Source organism: Bidens hawaiensis, unplaced genomic scaffold, assembly GCF_021521415.1.
Source record: "Bidens hawaiensis isolate Kalapana, Puna unplaced genomic scaffold, B.hawaiensis_p1.1 tig00001412_1, whole genome shotgun sequence".
In the NCBI taxonomy this organism is placed as follows: Eukaryota; Viridiplantae; Streptophyta; class Magnoliopsida; order Asterales; family Asteraceae; genus Bidens; species Bidens hawaiensis.
In genome coordinates, this window is record NW_027491079.1 from 4021415 (window position 1) to 4047047 (window position 25633).

Sequence of the window (25633 nt, forward strand, 5' to 3'; positions counted from 1 at the left end):
AGACTGTTTGTTTCTTTGGAAGAAAATAATCTGAAAAATGCTTTTATAGTTTTAAAAAATAAGCTATTGTTCAACTTCTTCACAACCTATCAACACCCAATGTCCAACATCACCACCACCCACCGTGCATCACCACCATCACCGTCCACCAGTCACCACCACCACCACCCACCAATACCGTCCACCACCACCACCCACCGTCGGCCACAACCACCGTCCACTACCACCGCCACCACCCACAGTCCGCCACAACCATCGTCCACCACCACCACCCACCACCACCGTCCACCACCCACCACAACCGTCCATCACCACCATCCACCTCCCACCACAACTGTTCATCACCACCACCTACCGTCCACCACCACCCCTCACCGCCTACCACAATCGTCTGCCACCAATCGTCCACCACCACCCACTTCCACAATTCGTACACCACCACCAATTATTTTAGCAGTCTACAGACGTTAAACCTATCTACTATGATATGTATGATAGGTAACTAATTTTCAGCTTACGCATACGATATCCAGTTTATAAAACAAACAGTATTATCTTTTCATATTACAGGCCTTCAGACCACGTCTTAAGTTACAGACATGAAATCAGATGAAATCATATTGCAGACAATTTTTGTCTTTAAAAACAAATACCTTACTATTTATAGATTATGGATGATTCACTAGTTAAAAGTTAAATGTCCATTTGGTTATCTTGTTTGGTTCTTGTATCTTACATAAACTTCATTATATAAAGAAGACGGAATGAGAAACAAGAATCTGAATGAAGCTATAACTCATTTGAGCCACGGACATGCATATTTGGCAGTACTCAATCCTGACATAAAATTTACGGGTTTAGGTTTTGTTTAAACATGTTACAGGTTGGTCAAATATATGATTGCGTTTAATGGGTTAACCACTTTATTTTTGTAGAAAAATTTATAACATGTTTCACTTTCATGTGATAACTTAAGCTTCTTGGATATTTTATGTCCCATTAAAAGAGAAATGCCAACTTTTATAGTTTAGACCAAAATGTTTTATACCCTTTTTAGTTATAAATTTGTGATCAGAGTGTTAATATGCAAAAAGATAATAATAAATATTTTGCGGTTAAACAAATAATCTTAGTATTCACCCATGAAAACTGGTGTTGTGTTGGGCTTAATGTGTTTGGCACAACTTTTGAATTTGGGTCGTATTTGGGTTCATGCAACATGAGGGTTTAACTTAGAGAAAATTCGTCCCTAATCAATTTTTCAAGAACGACGACTTTTTTTTGTGTGTTAGGCTATGGCACTCTTTAATTTGAAGGTTACTATTACCCCACTCTGGTCAAAACTGTATTGTTTTTGCCGGGCCCACATTGGCTTCAGAGTTTGGCTTGGGCGTTTTCCCAGGAAACTATACCACCTGCTGCCACTTGGCAGTAGGGATGAGATCGGTACTGGTACTGTACCGGTACCGATCGGTCTCGGTCCCGAAAATCGCAAATTTTTGGTACCGGTATTGGTACCGAAATCTTCGGTTCGGTATCGGTACCGGTACCAAAGGTAAAAAATTTGGGAAATACCGGTACCGGTCCCGATACTGAAACTCAAAACTTTGGCACCGATTTGGTACTGACGGTACCAAATCGGTATTGATTTCAGTGCCGGTACCAGTACCAAATTTGTTCATCCCTACTTGGTAGTTATTGTGCCACTACAAGAGCAAAATTCTTTGGTGTAACACACGGTGGGACTAAAACTCGGATGAGCTCGGGATTCGAACTGACAACCTCGCAAAACCTAACTCAAAAATTTCATTGTCAATATTCATCCAAAATGCTACAAGTGAAGATCGAACTTGGGTCTCCATTAGAGAACCAAAGCCTTCTACCATTAGGGACACTAGGCAATGGTATATGGTTACGCATATAGTCAAGTTATCGTGCAGTAATCCTTAATGTACAAAAACGTACGCGAATTACGCTCAAACCAAAAACAAAACGCTCAAAGCCAAAACACAAAAAATGCTCAATTGAATTCCAAACCCTAATATGCTAAAGGAAAAACCAGTTACGCTCAGGTCAAAAACTAATTCAATGAAGATCCAAATGTGTTTGTTTGGATGAATTGATGATTAATTTGATCCATTTCGAAGTTTAATTGATCAATTGCTAAAGCAATTGCTTAAAAACAAACCTCATAACAAAAAGAAAGAGTTGGTTGTCGACGCCGATGATGGTGACGGAGGAGTGTTTGATGTCGACCTATGGCGGTGGAAATGGCTTGGGGGTGGAGATCGTTGGGCGTATTTGTGACATAGGGTTTTCTTTAGATTAGAGGTTGTGAGAGTTTTTATCTTTTTATCTACTCCCTCCGTCCAAGTCAAAGTGTCCTAGTTTGAAAAACACAAAGTTTAAGATGGATTGAATGATTACCTTTTTGCTAACCAAATGACAATAATGCCATTGGAAAATGGGTCTACCATATTGTTTATTAATGCTAGTTGTATGTGCTTAAGAGTAAACTTAGAAATTGACTAATAAATTTTGAAAATGGACATTTATAATGGGACAAATAAAAAAGAAAATATGGACATTTTTAGTGGGACGGTGGGAGTATATAATTATGAAAATCATTTTTATTATTCTAAGCTTCTTTTATTGAAAACTAACAAATTTGAAAAGTAAATAAAATTTTCAATTCAAAATTTCAAACCATTAAAAATCAAAACAAAAACAATTAACCATCAAAACGACAACCTACGAGATGGGTTATTGTGTCAACTATTTCAACCTAAAAATCTAACTAATATATTAAAGCAACACAATTTTGTCTACATGTCCATCACCTGAGTTGTCCATATAGGCTTTCATGTCATCAACCTTCTATAAATCTATTTTCCACATATTCACAATAAAATTTTAATCAATGGTATTGACTTTTATATTTTTGTAACTTATTAATATAATTATGATATTGATTATTCTAATTATTGTTAGAATTATAAAACATATTAAATTTACTAGGTTTAAATTGTTCATCGTTTTTCTTTAAAGGCACATGCTTCATTCAAAAATCATAACGCTCCCCATCGTTTGTAACCAGATTCTTCGCCTCATCTATAACCGGTTCTTCATGATTTGTCGGTTTCATAATCCAAACAACATCAAATATGTTCATTGTTTGCAATTATCATGTATGATTTATATTTTAATGTTTAATCGATTTTTGTAAAAAACAACATCAACTTGATTCACTGTTATTGGATTTAGAGTTTAACTGCATGATTTTTTATACTAACGATTAATAGATTTGATATTTTAATATTCCTATTAATCGATTTATATTTTAAACTATTTAGAGTTTAAAGGTATGATTTTTTTTTAAATTATCGGTTAACTCGATATGATTTTTAATATGTTTGTTACTTAAAATTATGTTTATATATTGTGATTTTTTGTTTCTAATACGTCTTTTTCCAAGTTTCACTAATATTAATTTAGTTTTATGACCTATCAATTTAAAATTTGAAAATCTTATTATATATGAATAGGAACCTAATTGTTATAATAATTAAAATATTAGTTTATTATATTTAAAACATTCCTTTATTTGGTATAATATTAGTCAAACAATAGTAATTGATTTAACGAGCATCTAATATAACTAATATATTAAAGCAACATAATTTTATCCACATGTCCTTCACCTATGTTGTCCACATAGGCTTCCATGTCATCAACGTTCCATAAATCTAATTTCAACATATTCACCATAAAATTTTAATCAATGGTATTGGCTTTTATATTTTTGTAACTTATTAATGTAATTATGATATTAATTATTCTAATTATTGTTAGAATTAAAAAACTTATTAAATTTATTAGGTTTAAATTGTTCATCGTTTCTTTTTTAAAAGACACATACTTCGTTCAAAAATCATAACGCTCCCTATCGTTTGTAACCAGATTCTTCGCCTAATCTATAACCTACATTTTTTGTTTCAAAAGGTTTGTGAACGAAAACTCCATACGGGTGAAAATATAAGTTTAAACCTGACATCTATTTGTAAGCTTAGTTTTCAAATAATATTACAAAATCTGTTACTAATGTGTTTTTTTATTTTTTTCAGGTATAATGGTTCATTTATGTTATATTATTCCTTGTTTACTGAATTATTTATTTATAAAGTATTTTCTTTTTATGTTATAGACATGGTTTAACATCTTTTGTAATATCTGCTGGTAAAAAACTTATGTCAAATATTTGTGTTGATTGAATATGATTTTTTACATTTTATATTGTTTCTTGATATGTTTTACACCGATATGTAACACGGGTTATTATCCTAGTAAATTGTGGAGCTAACACATTTGGACTATTTGTCACATAACAAACACATCTAGAAAGGGTCCCACCCTTTTTCTGTCGACCCAACACCTGATTCTGATTGGTCAGTCCAACCCTTAAACCATAAGCAACAAAACCAAGCTTAATAATAATATCTTCAACCAAAACGACGTCGTACCCATGTCACAAAACAAAAATATCTGCCGACCGTTGTTGTTCTTGGAAGCTTCAGTCAGCTTACAACCGGTGAAGATACGAACACGAGTCCAACAACAAACAGTATATGTATATAACCTCCACCGCCTCATTCAAGATTTTTATCAAACAAACACCTTAATTGTCTGCAATATGCACACGATACCTATATATATGGGGCCAAACGCTCCATTCATATTATTAATTTTAATTCATTTGGATACATGGATCCTCTCTATAGACGCTCACTTTCCTCTTCTTCTTCCTTCGGCTCTTACCCGATACGATCAGGTTCGTCTTTTTACCCAATTCTTAGAGGTGCAAAACGCAACCGAAACCGATTAATAATTTTAATAGGTTAATAGTTATTATTGGTTAGCCGGTTAATAACTGAACCCAACCGAACCGGTTACATATGTTAGAGATTTCCCACTCAGAAACGGGTTATTGGCAATAACCGGGTTTGACTGTTTGACCAATAACTAGTTACTGTTAGTAACTGATATTCTATAAACTTGTGTTTAAAGGTTAAAACCTATGTAACCGGTTACATGGGCTAGAGATTGTTCACTCTGAAACGGGTTAGGAACCGTAACCGGTTGTTATTGGCAATAACTGTTTTGACTGTTTGACCAATAACTGGTTATGGTTACTAATTGATGTTCTGTAAACCAATGTTTAAAAGCCTATGTAACCGGTTACATAGGTTAGACTTTTGAGATTTTCCCACTCAGAGATCCGTAACCGGTTATTGGCAATAACCGGCTTTTACCGTTTGACCAATAACCGGTTATGGTTAGTAACTGATATTCCAACAACCAATGTTTAAAACCTACGTAACCGGTTACATAGGTTAGAGAATTTTCTACACAGACGCATGTTAGGAACCGTAACTGGTTATTCACTGTTTGACCAATAACCGGTTACGGTTAGTAATCTATATTCCGAAAACCAATGTTTAAAAGCCTAACTAACCGGTTACATAGGTTAGACTTTCGAGATTTTCCCACTCAAAGGTCTGTAACCGGTTATTGGCAATGACCGGCTTTGACCGTTTGACCAATAACTTGTTACGGTTAGTAATATAACAAAAACCTATGTTTAAAATCTATGTATCCGTTACATAGGTTAGACTTTTTAGATTTTCCCACTCAGAGGTTAGGAACTGTAGGTCCGTAACCGGTTATTGATGGTAACCGGCTTTGACCGTTTGACCAATAACCACTTATGGTTAGTAATCGATATTTCAGAAACCTGTGTAACCGGTTATATAGGTTAGAGAATTTTCAACACAGACGCAGGTTAGGAACCGTAACTGGTTATTCACAGTAACCAGTTTTGACTGTTTGACCAATAGCCAATTTTGACTGTTTGACCAATAACCAGTTATGGTTAGTAATCTATATTCCAAAAGCTAGTTAACCAGTCCATTAGTATCTATGGTTTGCATTTTGTTCTTTATATATTTTTGTATATTGTAATGCATTATTCAGTAATAATCAATTCAGTATTTTACTATCTTAAATGAAATTAATTGTGAATTAATTTCTGATTAACATACAGATGATGATGCAGCTGTAGAGACTGGAACTGGTGATTTGGATGTTCCAAAACCGCTTGATTGCTTACAGGGGACACCAATCCCGCCATTTTTGTCAAAAACTTATGATTTAGTGGATGATCCAAGACTGGACCAGATCATTTCATGGAGTGATACCGGTGCAAGCTTTGTCGTGTGGGAACCAGTGGAGTTCTCGAGGAGAATCTTGCCGAAAAACTTCAAGCACAACAATTTATCGAGCTTTGTTCGACAACTTAATACATATGTACAATCTATACCTTTTTAGCTCCTGTGTTTCTGTTCCTTAGAATTTTTATGTTTTTTGTTTTGTTTTGGTTTATACGTATGTGTAGCTTAGCTTTCGTTTTTCACTGTATATTGTCTTTGATCCATTTGTCAATTGTATATATCTCAATGTAAATATATTAGCTATAGATAATGAAAGGAAGCTTGTTTTCTAATTCTGATTCGAGTCGGGTACTTGGATACTTTGTCATGGCCCGTTGGCGATATATTTTTCATGCAAAATGCAGAAAAAAGGTAACAAACTTTACAAGTTTCTTTTTTTGAGGTAATTAACTTCGTTTTTGCTCGATTTGAGGTAACCCGTGTAGTAAAGTATGTTACTTTTTTCTTGGATTTTGTCATTTTTGGTTCTTGAATTGTTGAATGCGACTTTGCATATGTTCTTGATTTAAATTATCTTTTTCTCGGTTTTGTTTAATCTTTTATGCGTAATTGAGTTCAGGGCTTTCGCAAGATTGATACCGACAGGTGGGAATTCGCATGTGAAGGCTTTTGTAGAGGAAAAAGACATCTTTTGAAAAACATTCGCAGGCGTCGGTCACTGCCAGCTCAGCAGCAAACCGAAGAAAGCAGCAGTCTTTCAGTTGAAGCTGAGGTGGACAGGCTACAGAAAGAAAGGATGGAAATGATGCAAGAAGTTATCGATCTACAAAACCAGCAACGCGGGACGCATCAATACATGGAAGCAGTTAACGAAAAGCTGCAAGCGGCTGAAGACAGACAGAAGCAGATGGTCTCATCATTGGCTAAAGTTTTCCAAACCTCAAAGTTTAAAAAAGACAGACAAACGGGTCGAAAGTATATTAAACATCAAGTCGATGATCGTCTTCTTGATTCGCAGGATCTGGTTCAGGTTAAAGATCCTTTTCCAAAAGAGGAACTTGATTTCGGTTTGGATTATGATGCTGCAATCGTTAAACACGAAGATATTTGGAACTCTGATTTCGAGACGGTTTCTGGCTCTGCAATGCCTAACACGACGTGGGATGACGGTGGTAGCTTTGAGTATCCTGAGTTCGGTTTGACAGGTGGCGAGTTGTCTGATTTTTGGAATTTGGCTGATTCTGGCGCTGAGAATTGGATGAGTGGTGAAGCTAGCAAGTCTCAGGAAACCAACCAATACGGGTTTTGAATCCGTTTGGTTGATAGGGATTTTTATAGACTCGTAAAACTATTATCGAATATTTGAGATGATTAGTTTGTTTCTTTCTTATTTTATATAGTTTTGAATATAATTACAGTTTGCTTCGAATGACTCTTTGCTGCTCAATCGTTTAGCAGCTTTTCTAACAAGTAGATGTTAGATTTTTGTTCTTTTCGCAGCATATTTTGTGGTGGAGATTCATATATATACATATGTTTATTGACTTAATATTCGCTTTGTTATTTAGTGTGTATAATCTCAAATCTTTTATTGTTTTCTTTCTGCAGGTCAGTAAGATGCAGTCTTCAGTTCATTGAATTCGGTAAGACAGTCCAAGTAAGTATGTGAATATTTTTATTTTTCACTATTATTCACAATTCAAATTTCTTCATCACAATTGTCTTCTGTTTAAAACATATTTTCATGTAAGACAGATGTGTGATATCATTATACACTTGTGACATGTAAGGTCTTGTTAGACTAGCAAGCAAAGCCAAATGTGGTGAGTACTGCGGTGAGAAAAAAAAAGTCGATTAACTTAAACTGAAATAACCAATTCAAACTAATAACCAACGGTCGGTTGTGTTTTTATCCTTAAAACCGAAAATCATGTTCAGTTTTGATTAAACCATATCAAATCGCACCGAACTTGTTTGAATGTTATTGGATTTATGGTATTGATTTGTTATTTTGGGCAAAAAAATTCATAACCAAACCGAATTCATGTAAAATTGTTAGTTTCAATCGGTTTACTAAAGTTGAAATTCCAGGTTTGGTTCGTTTTGGGCCCAAAATAGACCCATGCATACAACTTAGGACACAACAAAACTTAACCTTGTAAGGTAAGAAACAAGCAATCACATTTGTTTTGTTTTTGTTTTTTTGGTTTTGATCAATGATGGATTACTAAAGATTGCATTTGATTGTACAAACACATAATAATTGATTGCACATCGAATCAAACAGAACGAGTTATGCCCTACGACATCCATTGTCGTATCCATAACTACCTTAATCTAATGATATTTTTCATCAAAACGATTACAATAAAGTGGCAGACAAACGGATAACAATATAAAGATGAGTTTGGTACAATCAGGAGATTCACAATAATGCCAACATTCATTGTAACATCTCAAACAACTTTCAATCAAACGAATATGAATAGACAGCAATCTAAGCCTAGTCTCAGTCATGATCAGCGATCCACAGGCACATTGCATTGATAGACGAAACCAAGATACAAAAAGAGCATCTTCAGCTATTCGAGATGAACAAGTGATTAAAGAACAAGAACAGCTATCTAAAAACTTACTTGATCTAATCATGTACTTGATGTTTTTATGTGATGTCAAAGAGAGAAAAAGAGACATCATGATTCTTAAGTTGAGCCTTAATATCATTTTATAAATAGAACTCAAATGTTTATAAAAGACTGAGATGATAGGGATTGACATAAAAATGCAAATTTAAAATTGGCCATCAAAACAGGTTTTATACAACACAAGAAATTTATAAACACAAATAAGTGGTTTTATATGAATCTTAGGGAAGCATAATAAATAAACTACTTAACAAATATGTTAAGGCTAAGGGGTATATACCAATTAACACCATTCCCTTCATTCATCAAGTCTGCGGCAAGTCAGCTTTCCCCCCATCATTCAACATCACCCTTCAACCAAGGAAATACACCATTCTCCATCATTCTCCGCCATTCCATTATTTAATAATAAAAAGAAAAGAAAAAAAAAGATTGGTTAAACCCTCAAATGAGAGGGAATGACCTTACCGATGGTGGTCAGTACCCTCAGGTCATGCATGACCATACTAAGTACTGATGGTGTTCCAGGGAGACCCCTCGCGTGAGGGGTGCCACATGGCTACCACATCAAACCAGCGGGTTACCCACTAGTGTATACCATATAGCCTGATCTATATATATGTCTATATCTATCTATAGTCATACTACATAATAAATAAAAATTTCTCATGCTATTTCTCCGCTCCTTATCTTTTTTCACTATATTTATCTAGTCTCTCTATCTTACTAAATACACCTCTCTATTTTAATAATAATAGATTTCTAAAAAAATTACACATTTATTTTAAATTATCTTTTATTTTAAGAAACTTTGAAATCTAATTATTTAATTTTGTTATTAATCAAATAGTAAATGAAAGTCAAATTACGTGTACTTCCAAAATCTATTATAAATTAATTTATGATTTTTAACTGTTTTATTTTAATCTTAACGTACGTAAGAGTATTCCCATTCAATTCTCCATCTCCATCTTTATAATTACATTAAAAACATTATTTTTTCTTTCTTATTTTCATTTAAATAATATTTTTTTATATTTTTATCATTATTTTTTCTCTCTCATTCACTCACAACCACTTTCAAAAATATTAAAAAATTATAGAGATTGTACGCTTCTCCAAATTTAACCAGGAACAGTAACATTTTCTCTCTCCTCCTCTCACAACCATTTTTAACCATCTCTAAAAAATAGAGAACCCCCTCACACAATTTAGGGAATCCATTAGGAATGCTCTAATGCATTTGTCCACATATAAGATGCACATAAAGATTTAAAAAAATGCATTATTAATATTTTTCATCCTATGTAATACACATATTCTAAACTAGTGCTTAATAAATTCCATTGATGAACACATCCACTGACTTTATTCTTCAGTCGAAACTACTAAACTTATGTTAGGCTCGTGCTTGGCTTGTTTATTATTTATTAGTTATATATATTGAGAAAAACCTCAGCAAGCCTAATCTCGACTCGAGCATGTGTGTGGTACCTTACACGAGCAAAAGCTTAGCTCGAGCTCAGTTGTGCGGTATGAAATAATATATAGAAATCCAAGAGTTAAAATTTAAAAATACACTAGGCTCGAGCTTGATAACTATGCGAGCTTTATTTGAGGCTCGGCATCAATTAGGCTGGGCTTATTATGAACTTTTATCGATCCGATCTCGAGTAGCTCATGAGCAGGGCTCAGCTCGTTTGCACCCCAGGATTTGGTGGTTATTATTGAAACTTACTCCCTTAGTGATGAAAATCACAATAATATGAAGTGTAAGAGAAAATAATCTTTTGCATGTTAGCCATTCTCATATGTGATGCCTTCATATAATCCTTTTCGCCTTATCGATATAGTCGGAAAAGAAAAAAACTGACAGGAAAAACTGTATTATCTCGAGAAAAAAACTAACATAATAAAAATATCTTAATTTTATCTTCGGGTTGAACAACTTAACTGCTGTGTCTACAATTACTGAACTACGAATCATGTCACTCTGTCATGTCTGCTACTGCTACTTGTCTACTGCTTTAACTTCTCTTTCTCATCAGTCTTCGGCTTTGACTTGTTTAACCTGCTAGCAGGAAAGTGCAGCCTGGCCATCAGCGGGCGCGGTGCTCGTGTCTTCTGGTCAAATCCTCTCACACAAACAAACCCTGTAAAACATTAACAAAACCAACCCTGAGAGAAAAAAAAGGCAGTTGCATTCAAGTAGGGGTGCAAACGAGCCGAGCCGAGCCTAAGCTCAACCACGCTCGAGCTGGGCTCGTGAGACATTTTTTCAAGTTCAAGCTTTGACGGGGCTTGGTTCGTTTGTTATTTATTAAGTACTTTATAAATGCTTTTAATTATTTTATTTTATTCTTAATTATAATATTTCTATGCAAGATACTATATCTTATTTAGTCATTTTTATTATACTTTAATATGTAATAAATATTATCATATAAATATATATTCAATACATCAAATAAAAAATATATAAATAATAGGCTCATTTAGGCTTGCAAGCCGGTTCGAGTTCAACAGGTGAAGCTTGGGCTTAATTCGAGCTTCTAATGAGCCAATCTCAAGTAGCTCACGAGCCGGCTCATTTGCAGCCCTGCATTCAAGTATATTCTCAAATCGAAGTTTTATTGAACCACAATTTGATAAAAGTTAAAAGGGATCTGTAAACTCATTTTGCTCAGAACCTATTTTGGCCCACCACCCAACCCGACCCGCCTTTTTTTTCCAGACTTAATATATTTGCATACCTTTCCAGAAGCAGTATTGAATATCCTCGGTTGTCAGGCCTGACAGATAAACATTAATATGTAGTGAGTGAGTTTGGTATGCATTAAATATTGTCAGTAAAATGTTTTACTTTCTACCTTTAAATATTGTCGGTATGGAAGTTCCAAAATACACTGTTCTTCTCGGTAAATTCCATAACCAAGCTCGGGGTACATCGATCGGGTTAAGACTTGACTCGTGGTCGGCAAACACCTGCAACTCAATGGAAGTGTTATTGTTTCAAGTAGGACATTGCAGTAAGAAAAAATTTAGTTTAGCGGAGTCAGCATCATGATATACCTCATTGACTTGGAAATATGTACCGTTAAGTGGAAAGCTCCCTCTCATTGCAGTTCGACACGGTATCTATCCATAATACGCGTTCAAGATTGAGATCACATAAACATATAATAAGAACATGCAACATCCTGAAAATCTGATATATTTGGAATCAAGTTTCTTAATATACATTTGTTTTAATGTCTTCAGCTTATAACGCTGATGTTTTGAAAGTCAACAAGTTTGACTTTTCTGTTTTAGTAAGTTGACTTTAGTTTAACACAAAATAAAAATAAATGTTCCACTGAGTAATGTTTTAAAAACTGGTTTTTTACTCATACCGGATTGTATTAAAAAATGGTACAACTGGTTGAACCAGTTTGTACCGAAAGGTTCAACCGGCTTATGCAGTTTACCTTGTAATTTGATATAACTGCAACTTCAACTGAAAAAATAACCCAAAAACAAATGATTCTATAATAAAATATAATCCAAAAGTTAATCCATAATTAAAAAATAATACAACACTACTCGTTTTTTAATAAATAATGCAAAAGTATACTCGTTTCAATGTTAATCGCTAGGTTAAAAGTAATTTTAAAAAATATATGCCACAAAATATCAAAAATCTCTTGGGCTTTAAACCGGTTTGCCGGTTTAAACGGGTATTTTAGAAAAAACCGCCGGTTCGATGTTCTAGCACACCGTCCAAAAATACCGGGCTCAAAATACCGGCTTAATATGTGAAACCTGGTATTACCGGTTCAACCAGCCGGTATGAACCGGTATTTAAAACACTCACCAGGAGGGTCCCACGAACGGTTTGGGAATTTGCCTCACGAGTACTGTTGCAGAAGAAGCATGTTTCTTCGTTGCACAATGTTCCAGATTCTTGAGAGCAGCATTGTCCTTCTGGTGGCTGAATCGAATTCGCAGTTTCACCTAGTATAAACAAACATTAAAAGACAATCAACTTAATAAGCACTCACAAAACCAGTTATATATAATTATGTCATTTCAATTCTCTACCTCATACTTACCAGGTGTCCAAATTGCTAAAAGGTAAGGGCTAAGATCGTCATGTTCCCGTATGTCCAGCTGAAATTTAATAAACATTTGTCAAGAAACCGAAATTCAACGAATATAAAATTTTTATTTTTATTTTTATTTTTATTTTTAAATTTTAGTGTGTTCTTACCCCTTCCAAGAGAGGATGTGAATCCGGAAGCTCGTACCTACAAAGTCAATACAAAAAAGCCATTTAATAAAACAAAAGTACGAACAAATTAACAAAGAATAAATAGGCAGTTAACGATCGCTTACACTTGGTGTTCTGTTCTTAGATTGCTGACATTTTTAAGTTTAGGTGTAGGTATTGATGCCGCTTCCGATGTTAACGCGACTAGCGCCTTTGACATGTCACCTTCCACAAGTTCCATGTGACTTTCCATGTAAGTCTGCAAGTTCTGAGTGAACTGTTCGATGTTGAGCTTAATCATTGGGATTTCTTCGGTGTCTTCATTGAAGTCCTCCATATCAAATACTTCTTGTTGTAGTTCTTCCGGTTCTGGTGATTCTGGCACCTCAACTATAGGCTCTGCTGATGCCGGTACCTCTACTATAGGCCCTGGTGTTGTCGGTTCTTCAATAACAATGTTGCAGTTTTGGACTTCTGACTGTTGTTTCGGTTGTTCACTAGATGAAGGTAGATCTATCATCCCAATTGGATTTTGACCGGCTTTATTTTCTGTTAAACCTGCTATACTCTCCTCTGGTGCCGGTAGTGTCAGCCTTGCACTATAGTGAAAATCGTCGTTAGTGAATCTATGATCATGACGTAGGTTGACCCGCATCGTCCATCTTTTTTTTTTTTTTTGATAAATTAATTAATATGTTACTTAAAACAATTTTGTTTATAATAGTACTTTAAATCTTTGTATAAAATGATTTCATTAGTCGTAATTGTTAAAACATACTTCGGCTGATATTCAACTTGTTCGCAATATTTTTGAATTGACACGTTTGAGATGCACTTGTCAAACTCTTCTAAAAAGAAGGGATTTAACCGAAGCTAACGTAAGTATGTAACCTTGCAAATGCACTTGCAAAATGTCTGCACTCTGCTCTCAACGGACACGCATTGCAATTTGGTTTGGTCTTTGTACAGAAAACCTGCAAAAGTTGCATACTTACGTTAGCTTCGGTTACGGCAATGCCCTGTATATATAATATGCATACTCTTACCTTTCCAAATGTTATCATCTGGTAATGTAGTTCATACCTGTTAATAATGAAATTTTATAAGAAACAATAATAACACGATAAATAACTATATGTATAGCGTGAAAATTGTTGGCATACAAAGTTTTCTGGTCAAGCTTGCACAGTCTTGGCCATAAATACTTTTGAATCGTCTCCTGAATTGGATACCTGATAACACATCAAAGTGTTTATTAAGTCTTTCTTTTATAAGTAACAAAGTTTGCATAAGCTTTAGTTTTTACAGTTCTAAAAGATGCAACTGAAGGGACTCGGGAAGTGGTTGTAGGGGTACCCATCCAAGCCGTACAGCTATACGCCCCACATTCGTATCAACCTAGTTGAAATTATTAATGTTAAGAATCTTTAAATATAAATATCATAAATACCTTATTAGAATGAATCGCTATTTCTCGAGCATAATGCGTACCGGGAAAGCAAGATGATGAAGCGTTAGAAGTCGAATACACTCCACACTTTTCAAGCCCAAGCCTTTAAAGCTTAACAAATACTCCCTAAATATTTAAAAAAAAAATGTTAGTTCTTTTTGGACTTAACGTATTCAATGTTGAACTTAATGCTCCAAGCTCTGAAAACTTTACTTGGCTTTATCGGGTGGAACGTCTCTTAACCATTCAAGATCAATGCTTCCATGGTCTTCTACTACCCGGTCAAGCATGTCCTGTGTCAAGTAACTAACATCAAAACATGCTTCTTGAGATTACCACCAATTAGGGGTGGCAAATCTGACCCATTGGGTTGTATTAAAATGTATATAATAGGTCAGACTGAAAAAAAAGAAAAGGATTGAAACAGGTTGACATTTCTTGAGTTTTTGTTTTTTTTTTTCGTTTTTTTTAATGGCACGAGAAAAACGGAGGAAACTTTTTAGTCTTTTTAATTTTTTAGTTTTTTATTTATATTTCGAGTTATGGTTTTTCAATTATTTTTTTTTGAATTTTTTAATGAAGGGTTTTTGAAATGGGTCAAAATGGGTTGAGATTTAAGAAAACCCCTCATTAAAAAGATAAAAAAAACAATTAGAAAATCATAACTCGAAATATAAATCAAAAACTAAAAAATAAAAAAACTAAAAAGCTTCCTCCATTTTTCTCGTTCCATAAAAAAATGTCAGCTCGTTTTGACCCGTTTCAATTCTTTTCTTTTTTTAGTCTGACCCATTCTGACCCATTATATACATTTTAATACATCCCATTCAACCCAATAGGTCACATTTGCCACCCCTACCACCAATTATATAATAATATAATAATATTCGTTATGGAACGATATATTGGTACCTTAATTCTTGCAGCGAGCCGATTATTCATACCCCTTTCCTTAATGGCATCAGCAACGTCATTTACGTTTGCTGCCCTTATTGCCTCATAGTCCATTGAATCCATTGTGTTCGGTGTTCTTTCTCTCTTTTGCTCGACTTCAGCTTGCAATCTTAGTTTATCCCAATCAACTTTAATTTGCGTCTTTGCAGTTTTCTTATTTTTAACTTTTGAACAACCCGCATCCGCACCGTTAACTATTTGATTACTTCTATTCAAATTACCGTTTGCTGATTCTTGGATCTGAACCGCAGTTTGACTTGCGGATTCTGATGATATTCCACTTTCTTCACTTATGCACTTACCACTATTCTTTCGAATAGTTTCACTTTTGTAAACCGTTGAAGGTCCTAGCATGCGCAATAACTCTACAAAAGAAGCGCACTCGCCACTCTCCTTTCGTTCTTCAGATTCGTGAACAGAGCATGTATCTGCAGAATTTTGTGACGAAACTATTTCATCAACTTCTATATGACTTACAACCGATTCCTTGCATATTTCTGAATCTTTTTCAGTTAACTCTGCAACAACATACTCCGAATTATCATTCAAGTCTACACATGACTCCTCGTCATGGAGCGGTTCACTGCTGGCGGTGTTTGGCTTGAGTGGATACCGTGCAGCAAGTGACATAAAAGCTGAACTGCAATATTGAGTAATTATATTAGTTTTTTTAGTCGGGATCGAAGTTATTTGTATTTATTTCTTTATATGATTATATCTTACCTGGATAAATGATCCGACACATTTTGCGTCAGAAAAACTCCAACGACTGAATCCAAAACAGACCCTTTCCACTTAGAGAGTCGTCTATCCCCTGCAAACATACATTTTTCAGTATTTAAAATAAAAAAAAATCATTCAAAATTTATTTTTTGATAATGTAAATATGTAATATCTACCTTGTACAAGATGCATTCTTGCTATAAACGAATCTACTCGCCCACGAAACACTCTTCGTTCTTCTTCCCACCATTTCGCCTTATCCTCATCCGTCCCATCTATACCTTCACTATTAATATTTTCCAACAAAAGCATCCAAACTCTATTCGTCTCCTCATCAAGGTCAACTTTAGGTCTTCGCTTTCTTTTCTTCGTTGGATTAAACAGCCCTTCGTAAGGAACAAGAGTTCTGTCTTGTTGATATACAACAAGAGCATTTTTCTCATCGTTAATATGCAACCGCTCAAATCGGTTCATTAACACATTAATATCATGTATGCTTTCACATCTTAAATTTGGATTATTATACCCTGCATAGGATTTACGGGTTTCTTGTAAGAAATTTATCTTGCATTTTGCTTTCGTGTACTTCCTTTTTAATCTCCCCTGTGGTAGCTCGGTTTTGCTAGGGGTGATCGGGTTCACGGACTTGGTTTCATGTACTTTTTGTTCATTCTCCACCTCTTCACTAACCACTATGCATGTTTTCTCAACCGTTACGTGACTTGCGTCCGCCTGTTTATCGGATTCATCAAACTCGAGCTTTCTCTTACACGTTTTCTTACTTTCTTGATCCGGGCTAGGATGTATGACCCCACTCGTTTCCTCGGGTGTTTCTGTTGACTTTTCAACCCCGTTTCTCCTAACATACTTCCTCTTCCCGGTCGACGCCCCTTCGGTCTTTGGTGTTGCGGCCTTTCTTTCTCTTTTAGGCTTACCTTCCGTAACCACTTTCGGTCTATGCTTTCTTCTTTTCGGCTTCGGTTGTGCCGTTTCATTCACTCTTTCATCTTCATTTCCCGTTACCATATCAGACGCCGTTTTTGTCGGGTCTGGTGTCACTGGCATAAACTTCAGCGATAAGCCCGTATTTACTAACGGTTCTGCCACTGCTTGTGGCGGTAAATTGAGATCACACAAGCTTAAGTTTAACCACCCACCATCGACACCACCGCCACCATAATAAGAAGCTTTTTCGATCGAGGCGTCTGCAAGCGCGAGCAGATCTCTACAAGAAATATTATTCCATGTTTCCACATCATCCATGGAAAACATATTGCACATTCCACCAGTAGCATCATAACTTTGACCCGTTGACCCGAAAAATGATGCTTCTTCAAAAACAGCTTCATCAAATGGATTTTCAAGCCAGTTTTTGCAGATCGGGTTCGGGTCGGGTCGGCCGGGCTTATCGGGTGTCACAGGAAGATAAAATGAACTTTCTCCTCTTTCATCCATTTTCAGAAATGATCACAAATTCCCAAATTTATTTCAACGAATCAGATAACCAAATTCAATAAATTCATCAGTAATAGTTTAATACCATTATTCTGCACAAAAATAATAATAATAATAATATTAACAATAACAACAACAACAATAATAATAATTAAAATTACAACAAAACTAGTATATATTAATCCTACAGTATATCAGGAGATTGTTAAAACAACAACAAAAAAATTATAAAAAAAATAAATAATAATAATAATAGTAATAATAATAATAATTTATTAGAATTCAAAATAATAATAATAATCCTACGGTATATCAGGAGGTTGTTAAAATAACAACAAAAACAATAAAAAAAACAAAAATAATAATAATAATAATAATAATAATTTCTTAGAATTCAAATTACAACAAAACTAGTATATATTAATCCTGCGGTATATAAGGAGGTTGTTAAAACAACAACAAAAAAATTAAAACAAATAATAATAATAATAATAATATTTTATTATTAACAATAATAATAATAATTTATTAGAATTCAAATTACAACAAAACTGCTATATTAATCCTACGATATATCAGGAGGTTGTTAAAAAAAAAAAACTGAATAGGATGTGATTTCCGGCTACTGGCCGGAAAAGTGACTGACCTGGTTGACCGGTGATCGGAGAACTGGGTATTGCTGCCGGAGATCTATGATTCAGTGGGTAGTCGGTGAGAGAGAATAATAATAATAATAATAATAATAATAATAATAATAAAGGGGTGGAGTGACTGAAAAGTTAAAATTATGAGGTTGTTTTATTATTCATGGCTGCATGTGTTTAGTTATCGTTCGAAACAGAATGGGTTCGCGGGAAACAGGTTGTTTCAAAATAAATGTTTTTATATTTGGTTGGTTGAGTTTGTTTATACTGTAGCAATAAACAAGACTCAAAGCTGTTTATAGAAACAGATTGTGTTGAAGTGTGTGAAATCTAATAGGAGCCACTAGCTTTAGATTCTCATGGTACTTGTTTCATAGTAAGCAAACTACTTTTTATTATATTATATTATATTATATTTTTATTTTGAAGAAAGTTATAAATTTTCACTTGCGGTAGTTCTCGAACTAAAAGCACATCATTTATTTTTAAACAACACTATTTTATGAAATAAGAGTAGCAAGTATTAGCTTTAGTCAAACTTTTTAACGTGAGTTTTATGATGTGTTTTCGAGTTTAATTAAACAAGAGAGAAGAAAAAAAACGAAAATTTTTCTTTTAAATTTCTTTCTCTTTTTCTCTTTTCTTTCTTTCTTTCTATTTTTTTCTAAATTAAAAAGAAAACATTTTCATTCAACTTATTGCATTCTCGGGTTTAAAATACAAGGAAAAGAAATGATAAGATTGGATAGGAGAAGAATAGAAAAGAAATTATATATATTAAAAGACATTCTCGAGTTAAAATAAAAGAATAGAAAAGAAAGTGTTAATTACATTTTTGAGTTAGATAGGAAGGAAAATATAGGAAAAAAATTATAACTTTACAATCATGTCCTTTTTATTGAGTTAAATAGGAAGGAAAAAATAGGGCAAATTAGTAATATTATACATGGCTATTAACTTTTCTTCTGAATCAAGTCATATTTGGTTGGAAAGTTTTGGAGGAAAAAAACCCTAACTTTTCTTTTCATTTTCTTTCTTTTCTTTTAATGAAAAACTCAAGAATGAAAAAAGAAAAATTTTCTTATCTTTTCTTTTTTAAACCCTTAAATAAAAAACTCAAGAATACAGTATTCTTTATATCTCTTTATTTTCTTTCCATCTATTTTATTTTCTTTCGTTTAATAAAACTCATGAACATAATTTTCTCCAATTTCTTTTTTAAAAAAAAAAACCCTCTAGAACACAACATTTTTTTTCTTTTCATCTGTTTCATTTCTTTTCTATCAATAAACGAACTCGGGAACACAGAGTTAACAAGAGAAAGGAAAGGAATTTCCTTTCCCTTTCCATTATTCTCTTTTCCTTTCTTTTCTTTCCCTTCAATTCTTTTCAAAATTTTATTTCTTTTTCTTTCCATCATACAAAAAACTCATAAACACAACTTTAACTTTGTTTATTTCATTCATTTTTCTTTCTTTTCCATCTCTTAATAAGGAAAAGCATGATCTAGAAGATAAATGAGAAACTAAGTTATATAAAATAGTGTATCAAATTGTCTACTCAAATGCTTGAGCCATATTAACTTGTGATTCATCCTCATCCAAAATATTCATCACACATCAGCAAATTAATAATAAGCTTGTTTATGGGTTTTTAGCTTAAAAACCACCTAGTTTTATACATAATTAAAATAGTTATTAAAGATCTCATTTTTTTTGTCTTACGGTCATTCCTGTATTAAAAAGTACTATGGTTTTGTTGAGAATTTGGTATAAGTTTGAATTGGAAGAAATGGTGAATAGGCACTTCACAAACGATTTGATTTGTAGATGTGTAGAGAAAACAAATAACTTCTTAATGTAACTGATATTAACTTGAAAGTATTGGTTTGTCTTATATAGTTATATTGTAGATTCTCATGGTTTTGTCGGTGTTGTTTCATTTAATACTATCTTCGCCGATTAGAGGAGAAGTGAGGTGTTGACAGTGGCGAAGCTTGAGAAAAATTATCAGGGGGGGAAGTTATGGATCCAAAAATTTTGGGGTTAGCGGTTCAGTTTGAGTCGGGTCAAAGTCAAACAATATAACAATTTTCGAGTCAGTGGTTCGGGTCGGGTCATGATATACCTATTACCTAATAAAAAAGCAACAGCACGATTCGGTTAAATTACAATACTAATTAAGTAATTCTGAGTTCATACAAGCAGGCTCTGAGTTCATACAAATTGAGTTCCGAGTTCAAAAAAAGCAACAGTACGATCAGTGGCGCAGATTAGTTGACTCGAACCTAATTTAGTAATTTTAACCCAATTCGACTCTAAGTTCATACAAAATCGACCCTATTTTAACCCAATTTAACTCTAATTTCAACCCAAATTAAGTATTACCGGATACGAAGGTTGGGCTCTGGTATTCTGGTCGGCGTTGGTGGCGAGAAGAGGTGGCACTTCGGCTGGGGGCTGGGCGCTGGCGGCTGTGGACAATCGCTGCAGGCTGCAACTATTGTTGTTTCACCTTTTGACGGTCGTTTGGAATGTTGCTGGAGTCCGGAGACCTGTGCGTAGGTGCGAAGGCAGAACCCTAATTCAAACCGTCATTTGTTATTTGATATGTTTAATTGATTTAACAACTTTAACATATTTACAATACAAGCCCTTAAAGTTTGGGATTTCTTTTAAAAAAAGCAAATTATAATAATAAACAAACTTTATATAAAATAAAATCAAATGTCGGGTTTTTATAAAATAAAATCAGTGGGAACCAGGATTATTCTATAGAGAAATTATTTTTGGGGGCCGGGCTCGATACGTATAAAAACAATCCCGGGGGCCGGGCTCGATACGTATAAAAACAATCCCAGGGGGCCGGGCTCCATACCTATAAAACTTTTTCGGTCGAATATTGGAAAATATACACTACCGACCGGAAAAACCCGGGGGGGGGGGACACCCCCTGGCCGCAACTAACCTGCGCCAGTGGGTGTTGACTCAATGGCGGATCTACACAAAAATCTCAGGGTTAACATTCAAAATTTTTTTTATTGTATTTCATACAATGTAAACGAAATAAAAGTATAAAGACAATAATAAACAAATTTAAACGCACGGGTTACAAATTTCCTCTCTTTGGTTTTTGAGAACTTGAAATTAAGGTATTATATCTTCTTTTACTTTATCAAACGCTTCTAATAAGTCCTGGCTCATTTTTTGAGGGTGTTGACTCAGTGGCGGATCTACACAAAAATCTCAGGGTTAACATTCAAAATTTTTTTTATTGTATTTCATACAATGTAAACGAAATAAAAGTATAAAGACAATAATAAACAAATTTAAACGCACGGGTTACAAATTTCCTCTCTTTGGTTTTTGAGAACTTGAAATTAAGGTATTATATCTTCTTTTACTTTATCAAACGCTTCGAATAAGTGCTGGCTCATTTTTTGAAGATGCTTTGATAGAGCATTATGAGGCCTAAAATATTATCCAACAAGTATATATAAAACACAAATTCAATACTCTTAAAATATGATATAATACCTTTCGCATTGGGTCGTTGTTGCATGCTCTCTCTATCTTTTTTAATAAAATCAAGTACTCAACAACTTTGGGGAATAATTTTAACAAGCTTTGATTGTTCTATGATTTGAACCCTATCGCGTGTCTCCGGATCGTGCTAAGGGAAATCTCTTGGTTTAGTCATTTTCCTATCTTAATTTCACAAAGAAAGAATTTCTCTCTCTCTCTCTCTTCCAACATCATATCTTTTATTTTTTTAAGAAGCACTAACTGTATTAATAACCATGCCAAGAAATTCATTAAATTCTTTAACACCGTTATTTTTTTTTACGCAACAACCACAATCACTAACTGAAGTTGATAAGCAAAACAATGTATGTAACGACGTAATGTGCTGATTATCTCTCAAAATCAAAACTTTTAATCCATTAAACTCTCCTCGCATGTTGCTTGCGCCATTATAACCTTGACCCTGACTTGTTGAAACAAAATTGAACTATAATGAACATAAAACAAATATGGTTAATGGGTTATTGAGCTTTAATTAGTTTGAACTTTTAATTTGGTTGGGTTTTAAACAAACATGTGTAACATTATATTTTTTTCAGCGGTAGCGAAATACAAAAACTGATAGAAAAATATTTTTTTACACTACCGACGAAAAGTTGAGGGGTAGCGAATGCTAGACTTGACGTATGTAGAGGGAAAGGCGTAGCTCCAAGAGAAAGATGGAGCGTTGAGAAAACAAACTAAGAGACGACAAGAGACATGGTTTTATAGTTAACTTTAGGGGGCTGTTAAACGTTTCTTGTGTCCTCTATCAAGGGATATGCTTTTAGACACGCCCATTGAGTACTGCTTTTGAGTGTTAAGTAGTTGAAGTGATTTGAATGCTTTATGGTACTAGCTGTTTATTCTTTGCTTTTTTTTAGGCTCCGTCTATTAGTACACCTTATTTTTCTATTTAGACACCCCTGTTATACCCATATTAATCAATATGAGGCATATTGGTCCACCAAACAGACAAAAAGCTGGTCACTGTCAGTTTCGGTCTGGCGGCTTCGTCAATATTCACCATATTGGTCAATATAGACCATATTAACTACAGTGTGAAAATTTGTTGGCAATGTTGAAGCTGCTTATATGGTGACAACTATATGCACCATATTGGTCGATATGGACCATATGAACTACAGTGAAAATTTTTGGCCAATGTTGAAGTTGCTTATATGTGACAAGTATATGCACCATATGGTCGATATGAACCATATGAAGTTCCTTATATGGTGAGACGTATTATATGATACATATCATTCACATTGTAGTGAAAAACTATGAACTTTTTTTAAAGTTATTTTATTTATTTATAAAAAAGTAGATTTTATTTGAGTGATTATGTTTAACTTTTATACTAAAAAAATAGAATTAATCGAAACTAAGTTCTCGAGTCATATATAGCTAACCAAATATTCAGAATTATTTTAACATACATTAAAGACATGAGCAACTGAAATTTGCATAGATAGATAATTAGTTTGTACATACATAACAAAATTACAACCAATACTTGAAATTAAACATAATCAACAACCTAAGCTATGGCTGTAGATCCTGAGCAGCCGACGAATCTTGAACGGTCGATGAATCCTGAGTGGCATGCGGATCCTGAGCGGCGGACGAATCCTGAGCGTTAGGCGAATCCCGAGTGGTTTGCAGATCCCCCCTGGCCACCGGATACTGTCGTGGTAATGGTAGTGGTCGCTCCTGCAATCCGTGTGCCTGCCTCAAATCTTTCAACGTCTCAACCGTCCACCCCAGCAAGTCTTCAATGTGGTCAATCCGGCGACCATAGTCCTGAGCGAGCGCCTATGTAGCCGGAGGTAAATCCAAATTGTGACATTCGTCAATTTTTTATTCGTATTCGTATTTGTAAACCCGACCCGTTGGGTCGTTTGGATATTGTGTCATTATTATTTATCATTAATAAAGTATTCCCGACATTTATGTTCAACTTGTGTTCATTTATTACTACGTTCAATTACTTATGAAATCTCGAAGTCTATCGATAACCCGGTTGAACACGTAAATAGCCAAAACTATAGTTTGATAGCGTAACTAATAACATCTTCTAAGTTCGAGGTTTAAAGTGAAAATATATTAATTAACTAATAACATCGGGACCCGGGTTCGAAACCCGGGTCAGTCACATTTTTTTATATTATTTAATAACAGTTTATTAATAACTATTTTATCTTTTTAATCATTAAAAAAATCATAATAAATTTATAAAAACCTTTTTAAATTAAATAAAAATTATGTAAATTTATTATAAAATATATCTCACCATTTTACATGTAAAAATCAAGTTTCTCGTTTTCATAAGTTGTTATTAAAAATCGTTTAATAAACGTAACATAAACTTTAAATTTCTAGAAATCGTTTAGTCAACACAATAAATATAGTTATAACTTATAATCAACAGTTCAAGCTTTTCGAACATATAAACTTTGTTTTCTCGTCATTAAAGTGCTTAAATCGTACTAATAACCAAATTGCCGTTAAAACATAAATAATAATATAATAATCTAAGAGCTATAGAATTAGTAATAAATCGTAATAGAATAATAACTAACTCCTAAAATTATTCGTATAATTAATCAACCTTAAAATCCCGTTAGAATAGTCGTTAAAAGTCGTGTTTATCCTTATTTATAGTTCGTACGGATTAACTGCTTCGGATTCCTTTGACGCCTTTGAGTTATTCTTATTCCTTTTTACTTCAATTACTAAGGTGAGTTTTCACAACCCCTTTTTAAATGTTTTAATGATTTGGGGTGGCATATGTATCCATTATAAAATTCAAGTATTATTACTTCGATTACTTACAAACTACAATTCAATCATGGACTTGTGTGCTTATCTGTTTAATTGTTATATACGTGGAATTCAAGTGGTTGCCTTATTAAGTATGATCATACACCCTCCCTTTGCACTCAGGTCCATTTGTATCGAGTGGAAAAGGGACCTCATTATCCAAGTACGTTGGTAGCCCCAACTGGAAAGGACCTTCGTTTGTTCTTTACACTCAGGTCCATTGCATCGAGTGTAAAGAACCCTTTTGTGCTTTTCACAAGTTTTCATGGAATTGTATGGATTTTACGTAATATATAAACTGTGGAAATCTCACCAGCTATTTTTAAAGCTGACCGTATTTTATACATATGTTACAGGTACAGTGATTAGAGGATGAAGGACTAGAAGACGCTTAGAATACCTAGGTTATTTAACAAACGAGACATTTGTTCTTATTATGATTTGATTTCCATTTGTATTCTTGTTTGAACTTGTGTTACATGATGCTTTAATGAATTAATGTTATTATGGTCACAAAATAGTGTCACGTGTGTTTTAACAATCTGTACGTCACACTCGGGCGTTTCCAATTAAGCCGGGATGTTACACAAATAGACGTGTTGAGGATACTGAGCCTGTTGCGGCTGCAGCTGCGGCTGAGGTGGCGGTGGTAGATCATGATTGATCGGATCGTCAACATGAGCCCCGCCTTCACCCGGAAGCACCTCATGATAAACAGGGATGACCACCGGTAATGGCACAGAAACAAAATTCCTGTAGTTCCTAGAGCGAAACCGAAGGGCTCCATTAAACATGCGGGTACAACGCATGCTGTGACATTTGAGCCAAAACAAGGTACACCTCAGTACGTATTTACTGATTAAGCAAATAAACGCCTTTTGCGTAATAAACGAACGA

At 34.2% G+C, this 25633-nt stretch overlaps 1 protein-coding gene and 1 pseudogene across 2 annotated transcripts; one reads left to right on the forward strand and one right to left on the reverse strand.

Annotated features, from left to right (window-relative positions):
• The first annotated feature begins 1828 nt into the window (after positions 1–1828).
• LOC143575755 (heat stress transcription factor A-3 pseudogene) lies at positions 1829–7877 on the forward strand (annotated as a pseudogene). The gene is made up of 3 exons (XR_013142824.1): positions 1829–1904; positions 6101–6363; positions 6847–7877. The product of XR_013142824.1 is annotated as a heat stress transcription factor A-3 pseudogene (transcript).
• A 2877-nt stretch (positions 7878–10754) lies between these two features.
• LOC143575747 (DNA glycosylase/AP lyase ROS1-like) lies at positions 10755–17754 on the reverse strand. Its single transcript, XM_077060042.1, has 17 exons — positions 16425–17754; positions 16249–16339; positions 15484–16165; positions 14785–14864; positions 14613–14697; positions 14428–14519; positions 14285–14353; positions 14168–14204; positions 14013–14095; positions 13247–13720; positions 13122–13158; positions 12964–13021; positions 12726–12865; positions 11945–12010; positions 11743–11857; positions 11626–11664; positions 10755–11025 (listed from the first exon to the last, which is right to left on the reverse strand). The coding sequence occupies exons 1-17, from the start codon at positions 17701–17703 to the stop codon at positions 10892–10894; spliced, it is 3561 nt and encodes a 1186-aa protein (XP_076916157.1). The 5' UTR covers positions 17704–17754; the 3' UTR covers positions 10755–10891.
• Between the last annotated feature and the right edge of the window lie 7879 nt (positions 17755–25633).

What these genes read in the sequence shown, in the direction of transcription:
- LOC143575747 (XM_077060042.1), bottom strand. Translation starts at nt 17,703, where the DNA reads ATGGATGAAAGAGGAGAAAGTTCATTTTATCTTCCTGTGACACCCGAT. An exon ending in TTTGCAAGTGCATTTGCAAG is followed by an intron (nt 13,721 to 14,012) that starts GTTACATACTTA and finishes TTTTCACTATAG; the next exon opens with TGCAAGGCTGACACTACCGG. An exon ending in CCGTTCGTGGGACCCTCCTG is followed by an intron (nt 12,011 to 12,725) that starts GTGAGTGTTTTA and finishes TATTATGGATAG; the next exon opens with ATACCGTGTCGAACTGCAAT.